Consider the following 27336-nt stretch of genomic DNA (forward strand, 5'->3'; position numbering starts at 1 on the left):
TTGAGAGTGAGCCCTTCAAGTCTGCCCTCTCCTTATACATCCTGTCACAAGGGGCAAAAGGCACATGGACTCAGGTACGAACAATGGAATTGAGATAAGGATGGAAACGTGGGTCGTCCCAGATTATGGCAGAGCTTGGAAGTCAGACTAAGAAGCTGAAACTTGATTCAAGCAGAGGGGAGTCACTAAAGGTTTCTGAGCAGGAGAATCACCTAACTAAAGCTGTTAGTTAGTCACATTAGTCAAAATCCACAGGAAGGCTGCTGTGGTGGAGACGCGGTGCTAAACACTGTACACATGTCTCAGGCCATGATCTTGCTGGGCCTGGACTCCCTGTCTCCCCAAACAGACTGGGGCTCCCTGAGGACAGAAAATTCCCTCTATCTTCAGTCTCTTCCTGCATTAGCAGGGACAAGACTCTCCCCTCTGCACACCCTACTATTCTTCACGGGGCTTAGGTCCTGCATTTGGAAACACATCAAGTGGGACGACTCCAGAGTTAGATGACAAGACAGACACCAGAGACAGGCTAGTGTTTCCAGGGTGGGAAAGGGGCTGTACTTACCTCCCGCCACTGCTTGTTCTCCATCCCTTGAGTATACATGACGCATACTGTGAGGAGAGGAGAAAAAAAGGGTTAGCATCCCTAGCGAAGAGGAAGGTGTGGGCCCCAGAGAGGAAGGTCCTGGGTTAGCAGTGTTGGATCGGGGGAGGTGGAGGGGTTGGCGTAGAGAAGGGGACCTAGAACATGGGTATGTCTGGGAGGGGCACCCTTTGGGAGGAGGGTCAGGGGCTATTTACATCTAGGACAAAGTAAGTGTGAAGTGTGAGGCAGGAAGACAGGTGGGCATGACAATGGACTGGGTGGCAGAGGTGTGGCAGGAGAGAGAATGTGAAACCTGCCTTGTCCCTTTAGAGCCCAAGGCAGCCTCATGAGGCCTATTATTACCATCAGCCCCACTTCACTGATGGGAAAACTGAGGCTCAGAGGAGGCAAATGACCTGTCTGTGGTCATACACTTGAGTGGCATTGCCTAGGGCTAGAATCTTGGGTTCCAAAATCAGTGTTTGTCCCCCCAGACCACAGCCAACTGGGGTTCTTAAATATATGGGTTTCCCTAGGACTAAGACCTTCTGGTCCCAGACACCCTGACGCCTCCCCGCCTGCTTGGTTGTGTTGAAACTTCAAAAGTACGGGGCCTGGGAAGGATCAAACATACATACACTTCCCCAGCCCCGCCCCAGTTCTGTTTCTCCAGACAGTATCCGTGAAATGTCGGACAACCTGGATGCAGTGGGAATGGTGCCTAGCACATAGTGAGCACTCAGGACAGGCTCCAGTGTTGGCTGCTGCAGTAGTCATAACGCTGTTGTTACTATTATTACTGTCAGAGCAGGACTTACGTGGGTCAGACTTGGAGAACATGTCTTTGTCCAAAAGGTTCCTGAAAGAGGGGGAGAGAGCAGGAATTAGCGCAGCCCAAGGATCTCAGAGGATTCAGGCTGTTACTGAGACCAGGAGGATGCCTCGGGCCTGTCCTCCAGCAAAACAGGAAGCAGGAGGCTCTTTCAGCACAGTTTATTAGGGATCATTAAAGCTGGGCAGGCCCCAGAGGTTCCTCCCTAGGATGTGAGGTGATCCCTACCTCCCTCCTCCACCATCACCATGCTCTCCTGCGCACCCCAGTGCCCTGGATCCTGCTGCCCCTTGTTCTCTGGCCAAAGCCAAATCTGCCCAAAAGTTCTAGAAATTCTGTTCTAGAAATTCTCCTCCTACCATTTCTCTGTCTCTGAAAAAATACAATAAAATCAAGCCATCAAAACTTATCCATTCAATGTCCCATTCTCTCAGGGCTCCACATACAGCCAGTTTATTCAATCATCTCATCTGTGCCGATGGATTAATGAATAACAACTCTCAGGGGATGCAGACTCATTTGAACAGGGTCTTTCTGTGGTCAAGACCAGAGCTAACACATGGCCCTAACAATCAGACTGGAGGTCAGGCAGCAAGATGATGGACACAACGTTTTGGGGCAGAGAGGTCTCTGAACAGGTGCTGAGCCCCTCCCGCCCTGCCTCTGTGCAATCACCACTCCCACTCACTGAACCCCAGGCACTGTGCTAAGTGTTCTGCAAATATTAGCTCTCAATTCTCACCCCGCCCTGCAAGGTCAGTACTGGGTAGGCATCATCCCATCTAACAGATGTGGAAGTGGAGGCACAGGGAGATCATATAAGAGCATGTCCTGCACATCTGGTCTCCCTCACTCTACAATGACCTACTGCTGTCAGGAAGCAACACATCCCAGTGAAAACTTAGTCTCTGGCTGGGAAGTGACTCAACCTTTCTGAGCCTGTTTCCTCATCTGTACAATAGAGACAATAGTGCCATCTTTAAGACTGTTGCTGCTCTACCCTATCTCCCCAGCCCTCCTAGTTCCTGTACATACCCATGGTTTCCTCCTGCTTCTCTCCCAAAGGATTTCTCTGGCAGGCAGGGCTGCAAATACCAGGAAGTTTATGTTACCCAGGGCAGCTCTCAACCAATGATGGGTGAGAACTGGGGGATAAATACACAGCTTTCTCACTCCCCCACCAAGGACAGCTCTGAGGTGTGCTTCACACAGCCTCCCCGAGGTGCCCACCAGGAGACTGCTCATTAAAGACCCTTGTTGACTCGGGCAAGGGCTTCATTGCTGAAGGGCTTCCTGTGAGTCCTCCCACCTGTTGGAGTTACTGACTCCTTCCTACACTGCCCTAAAGTCAGCCTCTGCCCTTGCCAGCCATCTCAGCCATGTCTGATCTCCTTCCCAGATGTTCCCAGAGGTTTTCTCAACTACCCCCTCCACTCCCATGCTCCCCCTTAAGCCCCTATGCCCCTTGCACCCTTTCCCCAGAGAAGAGAAACAATCAATACCAGGTTGTGTGGCTTCCTGCCAGCCAACTCCAAGTGTCAGAGCTGGATGGGACCCTCAGGATCATCTGTTCTACCTTCTCCTTGAGAGGGGCGGAGACTGAGGCCCAGGGAGGGGCAGGGAGTGGTCATGCCCCACAGCAAGCAGTGGCGGAGCCAGAAAGGTCTAGAAGGAGACCTTCCCTGAGTCATCATCATCAAAGCCATCAGCAGTGATAGCCTGTCTGGACAACTTGACCCGCAGTCAACGCCACCACCCATGCCCTCACTCTGAGGTAAGAGCCAAAGACCAACCAATAGATAGACAGACAGATGCAGCAGCAGACTGGTGCAAGCATATAGCATCCTCTGCTGCCTGGGGAGGCCCCACATCGTGTTCATAAATCATCCCAGCTCCAGTCACCAAGCAGATTCCCAGACATGTCCCCAAGAGAGGGATCCCCAAGTCCCCATCCTCTGCTCCAGTCTCTCCATTCAGGGGCCTTTCTCCAAAGGCAGCTATCACTCCATGACCCCAAAACACAGAACCCCTCTGCTGGCCCCCATCACTCTTCTACCAGACCTACTCCCAGTGGCTGTCACTTTGGAAACCATCTGATAAACCTCCCAGCCCACTGAGTGAGCATCAGATGAAATGATACCCAAGCAGCTCTGAAAAGTAGGCAACAGGAGCTACAGGTAAGATACCACTTTTATATATGCTCATCCACACTGAGGTGGCCTGACCTATACATGGGTTGACCTCCTCCTCCTGCCATGTGCTAGGATTCAGGGCAGGAGCATCTCCCTTGACTTAAACAAAGGAGAAAAATGCTTAAGTTCCAAAGATGACTCTACAGTGGGGGTACATAAGGCATGGTTGGGGATGGGAGTGGGGAGTGGGTGTGGTAGGGGGACTCTTGTACTAAAGCAAGTGCTGAGGTTGACTTTTGAATTCTATAACGAAAGTCTATAATTATATAAAGTCCTAGAATGTTCAAGCTGGAAGGGTCTTCAGAGGTCACCTTTTCTAATTCCTTTATAAATTAGGAATGTGAGACTTGGAGAGAAGTCAATTGACTGCTCCAAGGTCTGGGTCTCCTCAGGTTTAGATCAGGAGCTCAGGTTTAGTCATGTCTAGGCTAGCAAGAAAGTGAAACCCTGGATTTCAGCTAGATGTCTGTATGTGTGCGTGTGTGTGTGCATATGTCTGTGTGTGTGTGTGTGCATGAAAGAGAGAGAAAGTGATTGAAAGAGAGAGCAGGAGACAAGATATGAGGTCTTACCTTCAAAGAGAAGCAGATCGGGCCAACCTGGGCAAGAGGCACACAGCTGGACTATGAAATAGAACCTAACTAGCTTCGGTGGCTCCCTGCCCAGTGACGTTGAGACTCTCACTGAGCCCTCTGCTGAGATTATCCTTACAGAACCATTCCTATTAGTTCTCCTCAATTTTGCCTTCCCTGGACAGACACTGACTAACAACCATTTCCCCCTGCCTCCCCTGAGCTCTCTCTGGCCCATACCGTGCAATCCTCTGACTTGTAGGACCCATTACCATACTCAGCACAGCAAGGACTGCAAAAATTAGGGTTGCCTCTATCTCTCACATGGGGCAGGGGCCCCAACTCTGCTCCAAGCCAGCCCAGCACCTGACTCAGAGCAGGGCCCTGGAAAACTGGATGGATGAAGGGAAACCAAAAGGAACGGCCAGATGGGTGAACGAGGCTCTGGTTTCCCGACCTGGTCATGCTCAGGGCCAGACCCTATACTTCCTCTTAGCTGTAGAGCCTAATGTTTAAACGTCTGGGATGCAGTCAGACAAGCTGGGTTCACATCCCAGTTCTGGACAAGTTATGTACCTTCCTTGTGCCTCAGTTTCCCCATCTGTAAAATGGGGGTAAAAATAGTTCTTCCCTTAGGGCTGCTGTGGAGCACTTAGACATAGTGAGGCTCATCAGACAGGTCAGTCATCAACATGGTGCTGAGCAGAACAGTCACTCTCTTGGAGAATACTCAGACTCACTTGGTGATAAAGGAGATACAGGATGGGTAACACAAGCCACCTCTACACTTACAGATCCAAGGAAGCCCACCCCATCACATACATTCCCAGTGCCCCATTGTAAAGTGTACATTGAATTCTCCACTGACTGAGGACAGCCTCCCTCACCCCCATCTCAGGCTCCTCCTTGGCTTCCCTTCCTTGAGGATCCTCTGCTCCTTTGCCTGGGTCCTTGCACCTTATACCCACCTCTGATCCCTCATTCATCCACACTTACCCCTATCCATGCCCCGCCCTAACTGCTTGTCCTGACAGAAGCCTTAGGGTTGCTGAACGTGCTCTCTTGGCCTAGAGATGGTGGCTTCACCTCATAAGCAATGGGTCTCTCACTTTCTGGGCCTTGCTCCTGCCCCTACTTATAAAAAGGCAGACTTGGGCCCCATTCCCAGAGTCTGGTTTTGTAAATCTGGTCAGGGCCCTGGAAGCCATGTTTTGAAAAACTTAACCACCCAAGCTCCCCCATACACACTGGTTTTATTTGTTTGTTTGTTTTAAATGGAGGTACTGGGTATTGAACCCAGGACCTCATGCATGCTAAGCATGTGCTCTACCACTGAGCTGTACCCACCCTCCCAACACTGTGTTTTTGATGGCAACAGTCCAAACACCACATGTTGGAACATTGGGTCTTAGGGCCTCAGTTTCCTGCACTGCTAAGATACATGTATGTACAGCACTTGAAAGCTCTTATATGACCCTTACTCTGATCCAGTGAGAACTCCAAAGCTCAGAGATGGAAATGACTTGCCCACAGGCGCACAGCCAGTAAGAAGCCGAAGGGTAGAAAACCAAGTCTTCCACATCAAAGGAGGGCCCAAATTGCAAGGACACAGAGAGACCAGACCATAGGTGCTTTTCTCCACTTTTGAGTCTTTGGAGAACTCAGAGAGAAATTTTTCCCAACAGGCAAAATGTATTTTTTCCCTAAAAGAGCATAAAATCCTTCAGCATTCCATGCAGCAGCCTGGAGCTTGGCTTCTTTTGTTCCCTAAATCAAGGCCAGGGAAGCAGAGCCAAATACTTCTTTCCTCCCCACACTCCCTAAGGAATCATTTCCAAATCAGTGGCAGCAATAATGATCATGCAATGGGCAGTGAGGTCAAAAGGCCCAGCAAGGCAGAAAGCACTGGAAAGGCCAAAATGAGAAATGCCTGGTGCTAAAGAAGTGGGCCTAGGGTAATACCTTCCCACTGAGAGGCTTAAAAGAGTCAAGGTAGAAGCTGGGGGCATCCAGTCAGAGAGAGGAAACAAAGCCATGATCTCAGGGCGTCCCATTCTGAGAGGGAGACACAAGTCTGCCCTCAGGGAGCTATGGTCTGAAAAGGAGACCCAGCCCCACCCCTACCCCAGCCGACCCCAGATAGCGTGAATCTGATATAAAGACAGTGCTGCCTTACAGGGCCCCAGTCTGAGGGGAGACACAGCCACTGTCTGGGAGCCTGAATCTGAGAGAGAAAACACTGAGAGGTGAGGCACAGACCTACCTTCAGGGAGCCTATACTTGATGGAGAAAAGTGTCCTGTCCTCAAGGAGCACCAATCTGAGGGGGAGTCCTAGCCCTGCCCTCAGGGAGCCCCAGTCTGAGGAAAGGCTCAGCCCGGCCCTCAGGAACCCTGAGGGGACACACAGACCAGCATTCAGGGACCCCAGTCTGAGGGGAGATACAGCCCCATCCTCAGGAAGCCCCAGTCTGAGGGGAGACACAGCCCTACCCTCAGGCATCCCCAGTCTCAGGGAAGACACAGCCTGCCTTCAGGGACCCCAGTCTGAGGAGAGACACAGCCCTGCCCTCAGGGAGCCTTACTCTGAGGAGGAGCCCCAGCCTTGTCTCAGGGAACCAAGACTGAGGGAGAGACACAGCCCTGTCTTCAAGAAGCCCCAGTTTGAGGGGAGACACAGCCCTGCCCTCAGGGACCCCAGTCTGAGGAGAGACACACCCATGCCATCAGGGAATCTCAGTCTGAGGGAACGCAGCCCTGCCCTCAGGGACCCTGAATCTGAGGGGAGACACAGCCCTGCCTTCAGGGAGTCATAACCTGAGATAGAGACACAGACCTGCACTCAGGGAGTGCCAGTCTGTGGGGGGACACAGCCACATCCTCAGGGACCTCAGTCTGAGGGATTGCCCCAGCCCTGCCCTCAGGGATCCTCAGTCTGAGGGGAGAAACAGCCTTGCTCTAAGGAAACCAGACAGAAGGAGAGACACAGCCCTGCCCTCAGGGAGCCCTAGTCTGAGGGGGAGCCCCAGCCTTGCTCTCGTGGACCAAAACTGAGGGGAGACACAGCCCTGCCCTCAGGGAGTCCCAGTATGAGGGGAGACACACCCCTGACCTCAGGGAGCCCCCGTCTAAGGGAAGACACAATCCGGCCCACAGGGACCCTGAATCTGAAGGGAGACACAGCACTGCCCTGAGAGAGCCCTAATCTGAGGGGAGACTAGCCCCATCCTCAGGGAGCCCAGAATGAGGGGTAGCTCCAGCCCGAACTCAAGGAGCCCCAGTCTGAGGGGAGACACAGCCTTGCACTCAGGGACCCTCAGTCTGAGGGGGAGACAGCCCCATCCTCAGGGTGCCCTAGTCTGAGGAGACACAAAGCCCTGCTCAGGGAGCCCCAGTCTGAGGGGAGACACATTCCTTTCCTCAGGGACCCTGAATCTGACGGGAGACACAGATATGCCTTCAGAGAACTCTGGTCTGAGGGGAGACACAGCCCCATCCTCAGGGAGCCCCAGACTGAGGGAGAGACACAGCCCCATCTTGAAGGAGCCCAGGTCTGAGGGAAGACTCAGCCCTGCCCTCAGGGAGCCCCAGTCTGAGGGAAGACACAGCAGCCCTGCCCTCAGGGACTCTGAATTTAAGGGGAAACACAGCCCTGCCTTCAGGGACCCCACTCTGAGGAGTGACACATCCCTGCCCTCAGGGAGCCCTGGTCTGAGGGGAGACACAGCCCCATCCTCAGAGAACCCCAGTCTGAGAGGAGACACAGCCCTTCCCTCAGAGAGCCCCAGTCTGAGAGAGACACAGCCCTGCCCTCAGAGAGCCCCAGTCTGAGTGGAGACACAGCCCTTCCCTCAGGCACCCTGAATCTGAGGGGAGACACAGCCATGCATTAAGGGACCCTAGTCTGAGGAGAGCCACAGCCCTGCCTCAGGGGAGACACAGCCTTGCCCTCAGACTGAGGGAAGACACTGCCTTGTACTCAGGGAGACTTGGTCTGAGGGGGAGACACAGCCCCATACTTAGGGTACCCCAATCTGAGGAGAGACAAAGCCCTGCCCTTAGGGAGCCTCAGTCTGAGAGGAGACTAGCCTCATCCTCAGGGAGCCCCAGACTGAGGGGTAGCCCCAGCCCGAATTCAAGAAGCCCCAGTCTGAGGGGAGACACAGACTTGCACTCAGGGAGCCTCAGTGAGGGGGAGACACAGCCCCGTCCTAAGGGTGCCCCAGTCTGAGGAGAGATAAAGTCCCGCTCAGGGAGCCCCATTCTGAGGGAAGACACAGCCCTGCCCTCAGGGACCCCAGTCTGAGAGGAGACACAGCCCTGCCCTCAAGGAGCCCCAGTCTGAAGGGAGACACATCCCTACCCTCAGGGACCCTGAATCTGAGGGGAGTCACAGCCCTGCCTTCAGGGATCCCAGTCTGAGGAGAGATACAGCCTTGCCCTCAGGGAGCCCCAGTCTGGCGGGGAGCCTCAGCCCTGTCTCAGGGAATCCAGACTGAGGGAGAGACCTAACCCTGTCTTCAAGGAGCCCCAGTCTGAGGGGAGACTCAGCCCTGCCCTCATGCAGTCCCAGACTGAGAGGGAGCCCCAGCCCCAAACTCAGAGAGCCCCAGTATGAGGGGAGACACAGCCCTACCCTCAGGGACCCTGAATCTGAGGGGAGTCACAGCCTTGCCTTCAGGGATCCCAGTCTAAGGGGAGACAGAGCCCTGCTCTCAGGGAGCCCCAGTCTGTGGGGAGACACGGCCCTGTATTCAGGGACCTCAGTCTGAGGGAAGACACAGCCTTGCCCTCAGTTAGCCCCAGTCTGAGGGGAGACACAGCTCTGCTTCAGGGAGCCCCAGTCTGTGAGAAGACACAGCCCTGATATCAGGAAGCCTCAGTCTGAGGCGGAGACACAGTCCCGTTCTCAGGGAGCCCCAGTCTGAGGGGGGAGACATAGCGCCGTCCTCAGGGATCCCCAGTCTGAGTGGGAGACAGAGCCATGTCCTCAGGTTGCCCCAGTCTCAGGGGAGACACAGCCCTGCTCTCAGGGAGCCCCGATCTGAAGGAAGACATGGCCCCAGCCTCAGGGAGCCCCAATCTTAGGAGAGACACAGCCCTGCCCTCAGGGGCCTCAGTCTGAGGAGAGACACAGCCCTGCCCTCAGGAAGCCCCAGTGTGAGGAAAGACACAGCCTTGCCCTCATGGAGCCCCAGTGAAAGGTGATGACACAGAACTGCCTTCAAGGAGACTGAATTTGAAGGAGAAAGCTGTCCTGTCCTCAGTGAGCAGTAGTCTGAGAGGAGACACAGCCCTGCATTCAGCAAGTCCCAATCTGAGGGGAGACACATTTACACATGAACTAAATTGCTAGGTTAACTGATAATCACACATCTTGATTGTCTCTAAACAAAGCCCATAAATGCTGTATGGTTGCACCAGCAATGACTGGCTATGGAATAGAAGGAAACAACCTAGAGCACTCGTCTCAGCCTTTTCTGGACTAGAGGTTCCTAACAGAGGTCCATGTACCCCCTGAAACTAAAAGCAAAATGTGGGACACTTGTCCAAGGAAGCATTGTTTTTTTGGAGAGCTTTCATCGTATTTCTCAAAGCGGTCCATGAGGCTCAAAAGGCTGAGAAAAGATGGTTTAACTTCTTTCCAACAAGCTTCCCTAAGGATCCCTCCAACCTGTGGTAAAAGGTTGAGAGCACAGACTTGGAGCTTCAATGCTGGGTCTAAAACCCAGCTCTGCCCCTTATCTGTATGACCTCACTTAGCCTCTCTGTGCCTTAGTATCCCCATCTGTAAACTGGGGATAATAATAGGTTTATATAGGTTTTCTGAGAATTAAAAGTTCATATATGCAAAACAGAACAGTGTCCAAAAATACAGTAAATTGCAATTCAATGCCTAGCATACAATAAGTGCTCACAAAAGGCCTGTGGAGAACGAGATGGCTTCTACGGTTGTCCCATGTTCTCCCCTCCATGCTCCCTAATGCTGGGCTGGAGGAGGACCTTGAGTGCCCGCATGTCCTCACCCACCATTGCCTAACAGCTGTTGTACAGCCTTCACTGAGGAGATCAGACTGGGGACAGGTGAGCCACCATCAGGGAGAAACAGGAACCCTGAGGAGGCTGGAGAGACCCTGGGGCCTGAGGGGCCTGCCAGCAGCACCCCATATCTCTATGGAGCAGTTCACCAAATATCTGGCCAACCCCAGACAGTCAGGGAGGGTGGGAGAGGGCCACATTAACCATTGATATAGCCTGCACCAAATCCTTTGTTGGGTACTTAACCTATGACACCCTACTCACCCTATGTATCAATTACATAGGGTACAAGGTACACATTCTATAGGCAAGGCTAGGCAGCTGGGGCTGAGGTGTGCCAGTGTTACTCAGCTTGCCAGGAACACTGAGATTGAACTCTGAATCCTGAGCCCATTTGGAGGTGCCATGGGGAGCACCTGCATTACTAAAACCCAGGGTCTCCCCAAGCCCCACCCAGGCTAGCAGTGCCCCTCACATCCTCACTCTCCCATTTCCCATCTCCAGTTTCATCAAGGCTGCTCCCAAAGGAACTGCTGAAGAGAACTGGAAGGCTCCCCATCACATCGCCATCTCCCCCTGCCCTGCTCCCCATCCTAACAGGCAGGAAGACAAGGAGAGAGCTGAGGAGGAGAGGGACATTGGCACCCAGCCCCTGGCACTCACCCATCTCCCCTTTCAGATCCCATTTCTTACCCGTGTGCACTGTCTCTCTGCCAAGCAATCCGGCCAAGGTCTAAAAAGCAATTTTCACATGGCTTAAAGAACTTTCCTTCCTGGAGCTATTTGCATTTTTATTATTATTAATTATTATAATAATTGTTCCTCCTATGCTGAGTGACCAAGGGAAAAGAGCATAAGCTCTGGCCTCAGAATTGAAGCTGGAATCTCCACACAGCAACATGGTAATTCTGTGACCCTGGACAAGCTACTTAACCTCAGTTTCCTTATCTGTGTACTCAGTCACATATCTGCCTTGTGCAGTTGTTAAGCCAATAGCTTAAAATAGAAATGTAGGAAGCATGCTCAATTCTTCTCTCCCTTATGCCCCTTCTTGTCCCATTCATCAAGTCTTAAAATTTTTCTACTTCAAAAACACATCCCAAATTTGTCTACTCTTCCCCATGCCACCATCACTATTATCTCTCACTTGGACACTGCAGTGGCCTCCTGCCTGGCAAAGTGTTTCAGTTCCTATCTCTACCCACCAGTCCATTCTCTTCACAGTAACCAGAAAAAATTTTTTAGAAGGCCAGTCAGATCATGTTACTCCCAATTTAATCCCAGTCCTCAACTACTGTTACAATAATAAACCAAACTCCTTAGCAGGGGCACAGGGCCATGATCTATACCTCTCGTTTCTTCTCTTACCTCATCCTCCTCTACTCCCCCAGCTCTCACACTGATCCAGACACACTTCCCACCCTCCTGCAGTTTGGGAAGCATAGCAAGGTCTTTTCTGCCACAGGGCCTTTGAACCTGCTGTTCTCCCAGTCTGAATCACCCTCCCTGCAAATCTTCCCCCAGCTGGCTTTCTCTTCCTTTGGATCTCAGCTCAATATCACCCGCCCATTTTGTCGAAAGTATCCCCAATAACTATAAACTTATTTGTAGAACACTTATCTTGAGCAGACACATTGGGCTTGACTTATAAGTGTATTTTTGTTTATATCCCCCCTACCCTACACCAATGTGAGTTCTATGAGAGGAGAAAGTTTGTCTGTCTTGTTCACCACTATAGCCTCAGCCCTTCTCATTATGCTTGGCACAGAGAAGACTCTCAATAGCAAATGAGGATCAGTATCAATTATCGAGTGACTGAATGTATTAGCAGACTTCAGTTACTGGTATCAGTTATCATTATTAAGTTTATTTAGCACATTCCAGTCTATACAGACCTTACAAACATAATCTCTTTGGTCTTCGTAAGAAGCCCTAATAGGATGTGAGCAGGACCAGTATTCCCCCACCCCTTCAATCCCTGCCCATTTTACAGACAGAGAGACTGAGGCTGGAGAACTTAACTGATCTGGCCAAGGTTTTAGAGTAGGTAAGGCAGGAATTTCACTGACTTTCAGTGTTTGCCCAGGATTCTTCAAGGCCCAAAGGCATAAAGCTCTCCTATTGGGATCTTCAGGCACTATGCTAGGCCAGCAGAGGCAAGTGATGTTAGGGGACAGAGGCACCTTGCAATGTCATGGATTCAGGCTAAGTTTTTTTTTTTTTTCTTGCCCAGAAAACTCACAGGAAAAGAGGTAGTCAGGGGTCCGGCCAAGCTGTGCTTGGAACATCGGTCCCCAGTCACTTAACACTAGCTGTCCACTGACAGTAGGAAAATCTGAGGAGCCAGTCCTCATAAATACCAAATTCTAGACTCCTTGTAGCCCCAGGAAGCCCAGGTAGCCTACGGGTCACTTGGAAAGCTTCCTTTTGGCAGAGGCCATGGCTGTCCACCCAGTAAGCATTCCTCACTCCCTTCCTGCCAACAGAATCTATACTGGTTCAGGTGTCTTATGGAGATGCCCTGACGTTAGAGAAGGTAGGCTCTTGTTTCTTGTTACTATCAACTGATTGTGTAACCCCCCTAATTAATACATTGAAACACTAACCCCAATGTAATAATATTTGGAGATGAGGTCTTTGGGAGGTAATTAGGGATATTTGAGGTCATCAGGGTGGAGCCTTCACAATGGGAATTAGTACCCTTATAAGAAGAGATACCAAAGAGCTTGCTCTGTTCTCTCTTTCTCCACCATGTAAGAGAACACTGAGAAGGTGGCCATCTGAAGCCAGGAAGAGAGTCCTCACCGGAACCTGACCATGCTGGCACCCTGATCTTGGACTTCCATCTTCGATAACTGTGAGAAACAAACTTCTGTTGTTTAAGCCACCCAGTCTATGGTATTTTGTTATGGCAGCCCAAACTGACTAATATACTGGTCTAAGGTAGACATGAGACCAGGCTTTGGCCGTTGAAATAGAAGGGTAAGTCTGCTAAGAGATTTGGAGAGGGATTATGCTTTCCAAATAAAAAGAACTTTCTAAAGAGAGGCTTTTGGCCCAACGCATTGCTTCCTGTCTTCGGATGTAGTTGTGATGCCTAGAACAGAGGCAGTCATTTTGTAACAATGAGGCCCACCATTTGGATGATGGCAGAATAGACAGCTGGGTCCTTGATGGTAAAGTGAGCTGGTAAACCAGAACTGAGCTAAATGCCTACAGACTCACTGTGGTCTGAGAAAAATAAATGAATTTTGGGTTTGAGCCACTATCAGATTTTCTGTTATCTATAGCCAAAGCATTCCTAACTGAACCTGAACCTGACTCTTCTGTGCCTCAAAGCTTATTCCAGCCTTATTCCCCTTACCTCTCTCTTCCCAATAGCAGGTCATATTCAGTAAAGGCCTTAGGTCTGAGCAGGAAGAACTGTGGGCTGGGAGAGGAGGGATAGTAAGCTACTACCACATGGTCTGGATGTCATGGAAGGCTGGCTGCCATCCCATGACTCTTCTCGGTCTCTGCTCCCTGGGGATTCCAACAGCTCTGGGTTTGCCTCCTAGAACCAGAGGTATTCCTGAGCATGGAAGGCTTCTCTCATCCCTGGAGACAGAGTACCTACTTCCCGATTACGTCTACCATGGTTGGTACCCAGGCCCTACCATGATCTTCATCGTTGGAGACCCCAATCCTCAACTTCAAGAAGCCCTCAAGGCTTTGAAGTCTGAGGAAGCTAGATTTGGATTCCCCTCTCTAAAACGTATTAACCGTACAGCCTTAGGTGGTTCCTTTAACCTGAGCCCTGATTTCCTAATCAGCAAAAAGGGAAAATACTATTATCTACCCTACAGGATTGTTATAAGGTTAAAAAAGATACAGTGATTGTGGTAGGCAGAAATCTAAGATGGTCCCCAAGATTCTTGCCTCCTGGTGTACAAGTCTGCATAATCCCCTCCCCTTGAGTATGAGTGGGAACTGAATATGATGGAATACTCACTTCTGTTACTTTATTTAAGTAGCAGACTGGGGAGAGAATCTCTCGCTGGCTTTAAAGAAGGAAGCTGCCTTGTTGTGAGAGGCCCACATGGCTAGGACCTGAGGGTGGCCTGTAGGAGCTAAGACGCTGGATCCAACAACTAGCAAGAACACAGGACTTTAATCTTATAGCTGCAAGGAATTGAATTCTGCCTACAACCTAAATGAGCTTGGCTTGGACCCCAAGCCTCAGATGAGATCACAGCCCCTGCAGACACCTTGATTTCAGCCTGGGAGACCCAGAACAGAAAACCCAGCTATGTGGTGCCTGGGCTTCTGACCTAAAGAAACTGTGAGATAATAAATGGCTATTGTTTTAAGCCCCTACATTTGTGGTAATTTCTTTTCTTTTCTTTTTTTGGGGGGAGGGGGTAATTAGGTTTATTTATTTATTTATTTATTTTAATGGAGGTACTGGGGATTGAACCTAGGACCTTGCGCATGTTAAGCACGTGCTCTACCACTGAGCTATATCCTCCGCTCTGCGGTGATTTCTTATGCAGCAATTGAAAACTAATACAATAATCTCAGTTTGGACCAAACTGCTATTTGAGTAGGTTAAAAACAGCTGAGTATAGGCAATTGCATATGGTTCAGCCTAACACAGATGTAAAGCACCTAGCACGCAGTAAGCACTCAATAAATCCCACTGTTATTATTCCCCTGGCTCCACTAAAGACTGCCGTGGAGCATTTAATGGCTGAATGGACCTCCTTTTTTTTTTTAGCACTGCCTCTAACAGCTGCCACGCTGCCCCCAGGCCCTTCTTTCCCCAAAGCCACCATCCCCCTGCCTGTCAGAAGAATTCGTTCTGAGACCATTCACACCCCTTCTGAGAGGCTGAGGGTCCAGTTCTTGAGCTAGGCTGCGCCTCTCATGCCCCAGGGCAGCAAAATGCCAATCTGAAGAGACAGTAGAAAACAACATCTCTGGGGCAGCAGCAACAGCTGCCCACCAGCCCCACGCCAGCTGGAGGGGAGGGGACAGCTGCTTGAGAGATCCCAGCAGGGCTAAGCCACCGCCTCCCCTCCCTGCCTTCCCTATGGGTCTCCAGAGCCCCACCATGTAGAACTGTGCATTGCTTCTGCCAGCAAGACCCCATGGAAGTGCAAAGATTTCCTGTTACATAAAAAATGCAAATCACTCTTTCTAGCCAACACACTGGTCTGGATCTCTGCATCAGATGAAGCATAGAGACGTGAAAAATAGTGGGGGCCTTAGGGAATGGGACACTGGACAGACGAGTTTTGACTGGGTCTTCAGGGAGGCTGATAAAGTCAGGAGAGGTCTGGAACATATCATCAGGGGAAGGAGAAGCTTGTTCACTTTCTACAATGTCTGCTGGAATTTGATTTCACAAACCATCTACCCTACTCACTCCAAAAACAACGCCTCAGAATCTCGAAATATATACAGTGTGTCAAATATATGTCAAAAAAGCTGGGGGAAAAATAAGACTTTCTAGATAGATCAAAACTCCAGGACCCACAGAAACCCTGGGACCCAGCTACAGAGACAGATTTTTAATTTACTTTCAGGTGTCAAACAATAGGCAACATACATTACTATTCGTGGATTAATCCATTTAATCCTTCTAACTGTGATAAGGATTATCAAGGATTATCATGCTTCCTTTACAGATGAGGAAACTAAGGTCCAGGTTAAGTACTTTACCCAAGGTCACAGGGATTTGAACTCAGGTAGGCAGACCTCATAGACTCATGTTCTTCAGCACTGAGCCAAACAACCAGAGGCTTTAAAATATTTAGCCTTGAGTTTACCAAAATCAGTAAAAACAATTGTTTAAGAATGGACTATAGGTTAGCCAAAGAGACACCAAACATTAAGCAGGGGGCCCAGACATGTCCATCCTACAGTGTCATCTGTAGTGGTCCTATTCTGGGACTCAAACTTGCCCCTGTCCCAGGCAGCTTTGTTTAGCTAGAAGTGTCCTAGAATAGTCATGGTAGGGGATCAGGTCCTCCCCTGGGCAACAGTGGGGACTTCCTAGGGCTGCAGGGGTGGCAGGGACCTTCCTAAGGAGCAGAGAGGGAAGGGAACTAGCTCCCAGGAATGCTAGTTTCCAGTTCCCTTGAAACATTGGTCCCCTCATCCCCAGCTGCCCATTCTGAAGCCCCCCAGAGTTCTCAGCCCACCAACCCCTCTGCCTGCCCTACTATTGCCTGCCCATCAACAAGTGTCACTTAGATGCTCAGGGCAGGGACACCCTATAGCCTCCTCCCCTGGGGCCCAGTCAGTGCTGACCACGGAATGCAGGGGAGGAGGCTTTAACTGTCATAATTGCTGGCCATGGAGTATAGAATACGCTGGAGAAAGCTATTCCTTGCAGTTCTCTCTCCTCCCCCATCCTCCTCCTCTCTTCCTCCTTTTCCTTTTCTCTCCCCTACTCTCTCTCTCTCTCTCTCTTTCTCTCTCTCTCTCTCTTTCTCGATCTGTTCTAGAACCTGGGTAGTTGGACCTGGTTGAGGCAAAGAAATGGATTTACAATTTCAAGCCCACCCACATTATGTTCTTGCCTCCCCTCCATTCCTCCCTCCTCACCCCTTCCTACCAAAAAACCTACTTCCCTACCCTCAGGCTTTTGGGAGGGCAGGAGCAGGGCCTGGATCATGCCCTCCTTGGGCTGATGTCCTACGAAAGTGAATGGACACCAAGGTTGATACCAGAACCACATCCCCTGGGAACTCATATGTATTCTTAGGTACCTCTTAGGCAAAAGATTTGAGTCCTATGGACACCTCCACTTCCAGAGAGCAAATAGGAGAGGACAAATGCTGCTGCCTTACAGTAATCATTGTAGCTATTTGTTGAGCACCTACTGTGTGCAAAGCAAATGCAAAGTAGCGTGTTGGATGCTTTGCAATCCTCTCCTCCTGTAAATTAATCCCTCCAACTTGTTGGAGGAATTTTTTTTGAGTAGCTGCAATGTCCCAGTAACAATTTCAAGCATGTGGGCTACTTCAGTGAACAAGTTTTCTCAATAAATACAGATTTGTTATTTATACTCAACAAATGGGAGAAACTGAGTCTAAAAGTTTGCCCAAGTGGTGGAGCAGAATCCATTTTAAGGTTCCAAAGTCACAATGCTATGTGCCATCTGCCTCCTCTCCTCTCCACTGGAGCAGAGGGTTCATGGGTCTGAGTCAGAGTGGGGAATCCCTGCCCTCAAATGCTTATATAGTTACTTTGGGGGAAGAGGGACAAAGTCTACACACCTGAGATGTCTTCAGAGGTTTTGCGCTCAGTATGTGAGAGACCCTGTGGCCCAGGCTGAATACTCAGGACCCAGAGGACACAGAAGACAGTGATTCGGGCTGGGTTCTCATAGGTGAGAAGGATGGCTGGAAGTGGGGTGCATGAGGCCAGGCTTTTCAGGATGGGGGGATATGAACTAACAGATGTGAAGGAGGGGTGAAATCTGGATGAGGAATGAGCTTTCAGAGGCTCTGAGGTGAGAAGGATCCTGAGACAGCTCTGACACAGGCCCGACTGAAGGCTGGGAAGGAGTGGCAGGCGCAGGGATGTGTGGTTGGCAGAAGGGAGGCAGGCTGTGGCAGTGTTGATGGCTGAGGAGGTGAGACTGGAGCTAATGGGCCATTAGGAATCTCCCAGCAGAGTAATGGCAAGATGCAAATGGCCTTGGGAGATAATTCTGACAAAACTGTCTATGGGACTATAGGGGAGACATGTGGAAGTTATTGCAGGAGCCCCCAGCAGGGCCTGACATACTTAAAGGCCCCACCCCCAAATCCTTCCCTTTCTCACGCCCTAACCCAGCTCCTCTGGCTCTATGTACACCTCCCCAAAGCCACAACTTGGGAATACAGGGTTGGGGGCTCATGAGGGTGGGTGAAAGGTCTGACCAATGAGGGGCCTGGAAGATGATAGGGTGGGTGATTTTGAACAAGGGCACACCTAGGACCTTGGAAATGCTGTTGGTCATTTGGGACAGGGGAATGGTTTCTTCAGCAGAACCTAAATGGTGGGTAATGCATAGGCCACAGTACCCCTCAAAGTCCCAGCAAGGCACAGGGTGACTGCACTAGGGAAAAATCCCCCCTCCCCTACATGTACCCCTTACTGCCTGGGGCAGAGGTCCCCTCAGATAGAACCTGGCAGAGACCCAGCTTGGGGGACGAAGTTAGCCCCAAAGCCTGTGTGACATGACTGAGGATTTGGGGATGGTACCCTACAAAAACACTCCTCCCCCTCCCCTGCTGGACTCTCAAATTCCACACTCAGTGTTCTAGTCCTTTGGCTTAAGATTTTGTACCCAAGTTATGGGTTTTTTTTTTTTTAATGGTGCCACTTGAAGTTGTTATCAGTTATCTACACCGCAATATAAATGAGTCAATCTGATCCCTTTCTTTCCAAGAGTCAGTTTGTTGTTGGAGATGAATTTAGAAGCCTGGGATCTAGAACGGTGGACAGGTGAGGGAGGAGAGGATGAGGGTGTTGGGGCAAAGGAAGGGGGAGAAAAGAGGAAAGGAGGGCACAAAGGCAGAGGCTGGGGACGCCTGGGAGGGATGAGGCAAATCACACTCCTCTGGATTTGGTGAGGGGATGCTCAGAAATAGACTGCGTGAAGATCCTAGTTATCCTTTCACGACTTCCCTCTCCCTACTCAGGCGCCTAGACCCCCATTCCTGTGTCTTCTCATCTCCTCCCAACAACAACCGGAGTGCAAACTTTCCGGGATACGACCCTAAGCCTGGCTTCCCATTTCGCCGTCGCCACCCGTGGCTGGGCCGGACAGGCGGAGGGACGCCCTGGAGAAGAGGACACTCTTGAAGGGGGCGCGCGGAGGTAGGGGTTGGAGCCGAAGGCCCCGAGGGGCTCTGGGTCCAGGGGAGGGGCAGGGGGACCCGGCCAGTGGGAGGCTCACCTGCAGGACACGGTGATCTCCACCTTGGTGGCTGGGATGCTGCCCGCCAAGGAGTCGAACTCGCTCAGCGACGCCATGTCCTCGGGCTGTTCCATAGCCCACCGCGCCCCCCACCCCAAATTAGTCAATCCCCGCGCAATTCACGCCTCCTCCGGATCAACCGAAACCCTGGGCTCTCCCCCAACTCCGGAGCCGAGGCTGGGCAGCAAAGGGAGAAGAGAGCAGAGCGAAGAGGGGGCGTGGGAAGTGAGAAAGGGAAGGGGGGGCGGAGGGAGCGGGGGCCGCGGATAGAGGAAGGGGTGCAGGTGACGCGACGAGGAGGCTGGGGGCCCAGCGGAGACGGGGAAGGAGCCCAGGGAGCTGGGGAGCAGCGAGGAGGGGTGGAGAGACGCGGGGAGTCGTGGAGAGGGACAGCGGGAGAGGGGCGAGGAGCTTGGGGCGGGGGGCAGAGGGGCGCAGAAGAGGGAGAGGGGCGTGGGGTGCCGGATGGGGCGCGGGATGCGGGGGTGGCGGGACTCCGGCAGCCTGGAGCAAGCTCCGAGCAAAGGGGCTGCGCCGCCTCTCGCTGGATCTCCTAGCCGGCGGCGGCGGGGCTGGGGACGCGGCTGCGAGCACCACCTCCTCGGCTCGAGCTCCGGCTCCGGGGCGCCCGGGCTGCGGGAAAATCAAATCTGCCCGAAGCCGCCGCCTCCGGCCACACGGCGCTGGCTGTGTGCGGGTCCTCTAGCGCCGGAGGGGGCGCCCGCAGGGGCCGCGGGCGGGGTCTACGCGCGGGTGTGAGTGTGTCTGTGTGAGCTTGCGAGTCTGTGTGCGTGTTGAGGGCGTGGGTACGCGGCTCCAGATGCTGGGAGCGTGTGTGTGTGTGTGTGTGTGTAGTGGGGGTGACAGCTAGAGTGTGTGTGTGTGTGTGTGTGTGTGTGTGTGTGTGTGTGTGTGTGTGTGTGTAGTGGGGGTGACAGCTAGAGCTAGTCCCGGCGGTGCGCGTCTCCATCAGCGCCCGCCCTCCACTCCCCACCTCCCTGAGGGGTCCTCATACCTAGGGAGGGAGAGGGGTGTGTGAACCAAGGGGCATCTGTTTGAGAAGGGTCTATGCGGAGCCAGGGTGGGGAGAAACGTGTGCAAAAGAGACAGCACCACCTCCAGACGTTTGGAGGGTCTCTGCTGAGGGTGCGCCCCAACGGGGAGTGGATCTCAGTCCAGAAACAAGACTCTACATCTTTTGGGGAAGCATATGGGGGCGACCCCAGTGCGCGGAGTGGCCGCCTCGGTTTCCCAGTAAGGGTGGTTAGCTCTAGGCAGGGTGGGTGCACAGGCCCTCCCCCATCCACTTTTGGCTCCGGCCGGGCCTCGCCAAAAGGAGTCATTCACCTAAGCCACGCGCCAGCGCCCTCCCCATCCTCGGCCTGTCGTGACCACTAGGCTGTGCCAGCCCCCGTGTCTAGAAGCTTCCTCAACCAGAGAGAGCGGCCCAAGCTCCCCAGACTTCTATGCCACCAGCACCGAGTAGGCGCTTACCGTGTGCTGGGCTTTGATCCTAGCCGTGCGAAAGAGGAGAGAGTTGAGGCGCCTCTCAGGCAGCCTTCATCCCAGCCAAGCGCCTCACGGCCCTACCCTGCCCCTTCTGGGCCTGGGTTCGCAGCGCTATGGCGTCTCTCTAGGGCTTCACACAGAGACTCTCCAGGAAATCCCCCGCAGCCCCTCCTCGGTCTTAGTCTGCACTTTGCTGAGCAGAAGCTTCCTCTACCGCGCCCACCGCCTGGCATTAGGACAGGACTCGCCTCTGCGCGGGTGGGGGAAGAGGTCCGGGGAGGCCTACAGCCTGAGGCTGGCCCCAGAAAAGCCACGCCCTCCAGGCCTTGCTTTGGCAGCTGGGCCTTAACCGATGCATCAAGATTCTGTTTGAAGTCAATTCCCAGAACGTCAGATACAGCCAGAGTCAAAGATAAATACAAGAACACATTCCTTGGTCTGGGTTAAGTGTTTTATGTTTACCCATGGTTCAGGATCCACTGGACCTGGGACCAACCTCAAGGACAAAAGCACTTGGATTCCCAGGGCAGAGGGGGGCTGCTGGGTGGGAAGGCCCCACTCTCTGGTTTGGGTATGAGGCCCTCTCTCCATGGATGGGCCTCCTTTCCTGAGGGATGCAAAACTGGGCTTGGAATCTCTGTGCCCTCCAATCCCCCAACCCCACATACCTGTCTTAGACAATGCTCCAAACATACTTGTGGAATATGCTATTCATTCTTTCTACCAGCATTTACTGATTACCTGCTGTGTACCTGGACAGGTGCTAGAGTCCCTTGGAAAACTTCCTTGGTAACAATGATAACCACCATTCTATTTTCAAAGAGTCTATCCTGGACAAGACACCATGCTTAATTTTTTTAAATGTATTATTCACATTATAAAATCTACCATTTTAAAGTATGCAGTTCAATAGTTTTTAGTATATTCACAAGGACTATGCATGATTTTAAATTCTCAAAATAAGTGTTAAGTATGTATTATTATCCCAGGGAGGCTAAGTAACTAACCCATGATCACCCAGCTGGGAACTGGCAGAGTAAGAATTTGAATCCAGGCTATTGAGACCAAAGTCTCTGAACAAAAGTCTTGACTGCCTCTTAAGATGGGGCCAGATGATGGATGGTCTTAAAAGCCATCTATGAAATGAGGCCTAGTTGAGGAGGACAAGTGGGAGCCATTGCAGGTTACTAAGCAGGTGAGTGGCGAGACTGAAGTTCTACCATGTAACATTGTAACATCTGGCAAAGCAGCCCCTGGGTCTCTTTCTATAAAGATTCTGGAATCTTTCTGTTTCTCTCCATTCCCTCTTAGTCATTGCATTTCCATTGCTGGCTCTTTGCCCCATCCCACCCCCAAAAATTGTATCACGCACCTACTCTGTGCCAGGTGCTTGCTCTCTTAAGCTCAGAGAATAAAGAGGTGAAAAGGACATAGTATCTGTCCTCAAAGAGTTCCCAGGCTAGTGGGGGCCCCAGGACAGGCAGAAAATACATCACAGTGCAGCATGAACGTGTTGTTGAGGTAGGTATAAAGGGCCCTGGGAATAGAGAAGAGTGACCAACAGTTCTACCTCAGGAGTGGGCACAAGGGAGGGTCCGGAGAAACTGAAAAGCAGAGATGGTACTGAGATGGACATTGAACATGTCTGTTTGGTTCTCTCAGAAGCAGTTTCTGAGAAAAAGATCTGAATGTGAGTAGTTTATTTGAGGGATTAGGAAGCAGTATGTGGGGAGTGTGGATGTGAGGCAGGGAAGGCAGCCAATAAGAGTGGTTTATCAAACTAGTTATCACTGTGGGCAGTTAGGGCTCATTCCCACTGAGGAGCTCTGGGAGACCATGTAGAACACACCCTACACTTAGCCCACCACAGGGGTGAGGGAGCAGTGGTGTGTATACACCAACTTTCATCAGTCACTGGCTCAGTGGCTGAGGGCCACTTCCAGGCTGAGGGCGTTAATTCCTGGTACTTCTGGCCTGACCAGCACAGAATGGCAATGCAGGTCCCAGAAGCCATAGAAAGCTTCAGGCAAAGAAGTGCAGGTTCTGGCAGTTGGATATGGGGCTGGAGTGCACCGCAGTGGTAAAGGTGAGGGTATAGACAGGACAGTGGCTGCTTCAGATGATGAACTTCTGCCTGGAGGACAATGTTGAGCAGATGCTCCTGGCAAGGGAGCAGCATGATTAAGGTCCAGAGAGCTGTGTTTGTGGACCCAAGTGTGGCTAGAGCACAGGATGAATATGAGGCCAGGAGGTGAGGGGCCATGATATAAGGCCAGAGGCTTTGGCTCCTCTGGGCACAGAGGCTTTTCAGAAGGAGACACTGAAGACCAGATTGGGGTGGTCTGGTCTGAAAGACACCCCTCAGGTACATGGCTAACCAGTGAGCCCCAGAACACAAAACTTGCTGATCAGGCCTAGGGCAAAATACTCATAGTCCTTGCTCAAATGACTTGCTGATGGTTCAAAAGAAGCCTATGGGCATTGCTACTGGAGAGGTCATTTCCTCTCTGAGGGATATGATAGTGCCAAGTAACTGAGGTCACCTGTGATGTTAAACCAGGCCAGCCGGCAGGCCAGCAAGTGCTGCATACGTGCTGTCTGGGCCTGACAGCCTGGATTAGAACCAACCATGGCCCTGGCCCACCCCGCCACGTAACCAATGCTTGTCCCTCTGATTACACACTGTGAGCACGGAATAGGCCATGCCCAGAAGATCTGGAATAATCAGCATCAGCATTTTGCCTTTGCCATCCAAGACTGCAAACATGCTCTCCTCTGACCTAATCTGCAGTGTTAATGATGGCAGAGCAATTTGGAGAGGCAACTCACAGCATTGATAAGGAGAGGAAAAGCACCACAGGGCTGAGGAGGCAGAGCTCACAGATGAGGCAGCTGCTGCCCTCTCCCCTCCCCTAAGCATGTAAATGCTGCCCTCAGATCTGCTCTGTTTGAAGATGGGGATGATAAGAGCAAAAGAACACAGAGGAGTGGAAGAAGGAGTGTGCATGGGACAGGGAAGTGGGGGCTGTCCCTATTGCACCTTAGAACAAGCTAGAAAAAGGTGTTCTTTATTTTGGATAAATGCAACCCTGAGCCAGCCAGGGCATATGGCTTGTGGAGCATAGTGTGTGTTGGATTTGAGCCTCTACTTACCCCCTTGGCTGGATGCCCTTGTGAAGTGAACACCCTGCAGCACTATATATGGGAGCCCTGGGGAGAGAGGGAGAAGGCATGACAGGAACCTGAAACCACCATGGCAGTAAAGAGGTGGGGGAGATGCAGTGTCTGATTCCATCCATTAATAGAAATGCAAAAAAAGGCTTGGTTGGAGACCATCTAGGTTAAACCCTTTCTTTCACTAAAAAGCTTCGAAAGGGGAGTGATGGAGTCAAGGTCACCTGACTCTTCTCTCAACAAGAAACTCCACTAATCACAGCCTGGTCAGGCACCCAAGTGCAGTGAGGACCTGCCTAAGAAGGTCTAGGGAGAAGCCGTGTTCTGTTGGGCTAGAGGAAGAGGCAGAAGCGGGCCGCTGGGCTCTCCACACCTCCAGCCCCCATTCCTCCTGGAGGGTGGCAGTCTCCCTGCCAGATGCCCCACCACCCTGACCAGAACCCCACCCTGCCCCTCCTTCCTGCCTCTTACCACATCACAGCACCACTAGCTCTGTCCATGTTTCACCCGGGCAAAGGGAAGCCCCAGGACCTTTCCGCTGCTGGCCCAGCAGCCTTTCCCACCCCTAGGATCCCACCCTGCCCTGCTCTGGATGGCTTCTGTCTGCTGCCCAGTGGGAACTGGCTTCCTCTCTCACTTCTCTTCTTCCTTCCAGCCTCACCTGCTTTTCCAGGTGAGGGAAGCCTCCTTGCCTTTACAGTCTAGCTACTGGAATCTTCACACTGGCCAAGGGATCCACTTGAAACCAGAGTCAGATTGTGTCACTCCTCTGCTTGAGACACTTCCCCGGCCCCCTTCTCTCTCTGTAGTAAATGGATTCCCTGGGCTATGGGCTCTGTAAGCACCCCTCCCCATGACCTCTCTGACTTCATCTTGTCTTTCTCTCCCCCTAACGGACCCCATTCCAGCCACACTGGCCTCCTTATTGGCCCTGCAGGCTCCTGTTTCAAGGTCTTTGTACCTGCTGTTCCCTCAGTCCCTGTGTCCCTTAGGTCCCCCAGATCTCTGATCAAATGCTCCCTCTGCAGGGGGCTCTCCTGGCCACACTACCTAACACAGTACCTTGATACTCTCAGCCCCCGACCCTCCTTTATTTTTCCTCATAGCAGTATTCTTGTCTGTTTTCCCCACTAGAATACACATTTTATGCAAGCAAGAATTTTGTTCATGGTTGCATTCCCAGCTCCTAAGATAGTGCCTAGCACATAGCAGGTGCTTAGTTTGTCATATGACTACATGAAAAGTCTACCCCTCCCCTCTGAAACATCGACTCCTTCATGAGGACCCTTGGCTTCCACCTACCAGTCCCAAACAGGGCCTGAATTCTTTGCCATCACATACATTTCATCTAGCCTTCCATCCAGAAAACATTTATTGAGCATCTATTATGAATTCAGTTGTTGAGCTGTTGACAACTAGGCCTCTTGGCCAGTACCACAGAGGAGGGAAGGGAATTCTTACTTATTTATTTTGTTTACTAAGAACATACCATGTAATAAGCACAGCTGTGAGAATTCAACATCCATCACATTTAATCTTCACAATAACTCCATGATGCTACTGTCCCATTTGACACATGGGCTAGTTCATTACCAGGGATATAGAACTGAGGGAGACCCAGTCTCCCCAGCTCTGTCCAATGGAGTTAGAGCACTCATTTTGAATTTATGTTCCAAAAATCTACAGAATAATGGGCATTATCTGTTCCATTTTACAGATAAGGAAACTAAGGTCTAAAGTAGTTCAGTACCTTAACTTATCCAGGATCACACAGATAAGTGGCAGAGACAAGATGCAAACCCAGGACCGTGTGGGACCAAAGTCCCTGTCTTTGCCCAACACCAGGCTGCTTCCTTCCAGTCTTCACTCAGGGCCTGTCCAGGAGCCTGTGTCTGCTGACATGGCCACCAGTCCCGGGCCCCTCACACATCCGCCAGGCCTAGTCTAGCACCATGTGATCAGTGCTCAGAGCCCTGTCTCTTCTACTTTCAGCCTGTCCAGCATAGATATCACAGCTTGTCACTACCTCCCCACCCCCACTGAATCTAATATTTAGCTTACTATTGTTAGTTGTGGTGTTGGAAACTTCAGTGCTGCAAAGGACTTTAAAGATATTACAATTCACCTCTATTTTACAGATCTGGAAACTGAATCCTAGAAACTCAGAAAGAAATTGGTCCAAAGTTGCTTTGCCAATAAGCAGCAACTAGAGGTAAAAACTAACAGGAGCTCAGGTTAGAATCAGTCTCCTAGATCCTTTCTTCTCTCACCTCAGCTCCTTCAAGAAGGGATGGGTCCCCTTGACTTTCTGTTGATTGATACACACAATTGTGCCATCTCTGGGCCTTCTGAGGTAAAGGTCAAGGTGAATCTTCATCTTCCCACCCTCACCATCAGCCTTTTACACACAACCAGAACCAGCTGCATGGTCACGTCACCCCTGGCCTTTCTTCTTGCCATTTCCTCTCCACTAGGCCCACATTCAGGTACCATCTCTTCCAGGAAGCTAGCCTGGATTCTCACCAACTTTCTTCTTCCACCGAACCTCCAAAACACATCTCTTAGGTAGATTTTTTGTGTTCCTCCTCTCCCACCTAGCAGGGGTTGTGCCCTGAAAGCCTTGGTCCTTGGATCTTGGTCCTCCACAGCCTGGGCTTCCCTAGGTCTTAGCCTCCCTCTCTTCCTTTTTACTAGATTTAATTACATTTGAATACATTACCCACCCGTCAGCCAGTCTGCCCTCCTGAACTCTCTCTCCACTTGATATAAGCCCATTTCCTCTTATTTGTGCATCTTGTGGAAATGGAGAATGAATCCTCACATTTCTTCAGAAGCTTAAAAGCAAAATATGTCCCTCCCTGAAGTCCCATCCTCCCACCAACACATTCAATGTCTTCCTGATTGGTATGCTCAGGCCTGGTGAGGGATGAAGCAGTTGGATTTCTACATGAAAGGTCTTTCTCGATTCTCTTCTCAGAAACTCCACTCATTTCTCCTCAGCCACAGTTGCTGAGTGTCTGCCTAGGCCTTGGGCCTCTCTGCTCCTTCCCACCTCAGGCTGATGGGTAGGGGTGGGGCTGTCATTTCACCCCAGCCCTCAGATTTTCCTACACCGCTGCCCCTTAGCATGTCCCCTGGCTGTACCTGCACTGGGACAGTCTAAAAAGCCACCATGGGTGAAATGCTTTTTTTTTAAGCTCTAAATTCATTTTCAGGCCAAGCTGCCTGTATCTGCTTGCCTTGCTGAAGAAAACTGAAACGTGCACAAATGCTACAACCCTGGCTTTGTGTGGAAGCTGAAGACTCAGTGGCCCTGCCCCCTGAGCTCGCCTGCTTGCATCTCCAGCTGCCTGCAGTGATTTCCCTGAATTTTATTAACTCTGTCCCCTGCACTGAGAGAGGAGCTCATCAGACACACTTCACATCTTGCCTCCTCCACCCTGGCTAAGAAAAGTTGCCCTGATTACAAGAAGTATGT

General features: G+C 51.4%; 1 protein-coding gene across 8 annotated transcripts in view; it reads right to left on the reverse strand.

The window, feature by feature from the left end:
- Positions 1-27336, reverse strand: part of CPNE5 (copine 5) — a 99481-nt gene that overhangs the window by 67059 nt on the left and 5086 nt on the right. For 5 of the 8 annotated variants that reach the window (XM_032462962.1, XM_032462960.1, XM_032462966.1 and 2 more), the window contains exons 2-4: positions 23838-23894; positions 1405-1445; positions 566-612 (exon numbers count right to left, since the gene is read on the reverse strand). In XM_032462962.1, the coding sequence (XP_032318853.1) occupies positions 566-612; positions 1405-1445; positions 23838-23894 (145 nt within the window). Of the gene's footprint in view, positions 1-565; positions 613-1404; positions 1446-19154; positions 19919-20669; positions 20960-23837; positions 23895-27336 lie in introns of those variants that run through there. The other 3 variants (XM_032462961.1, XM_032462963.1, XM_006195296.2) reach the window with 3 other exon arrangements.

The sequence above is a fragment of the Camelus ferus genome, chromosome 20 (assembly GCF_009834535.1).
Source record: "Camelus ferus isolate YT-003-E chromosome 20, BCGSAC_Cfer_1.0, whole genome shotgun sequence".
In the NCBI taxonomy this organism is placed as follows: Eukaryota; Metazoa; Chordata; class Mammalia; order Artiodactyla; family Camelidae; genus Camelus; species Camelus ferus.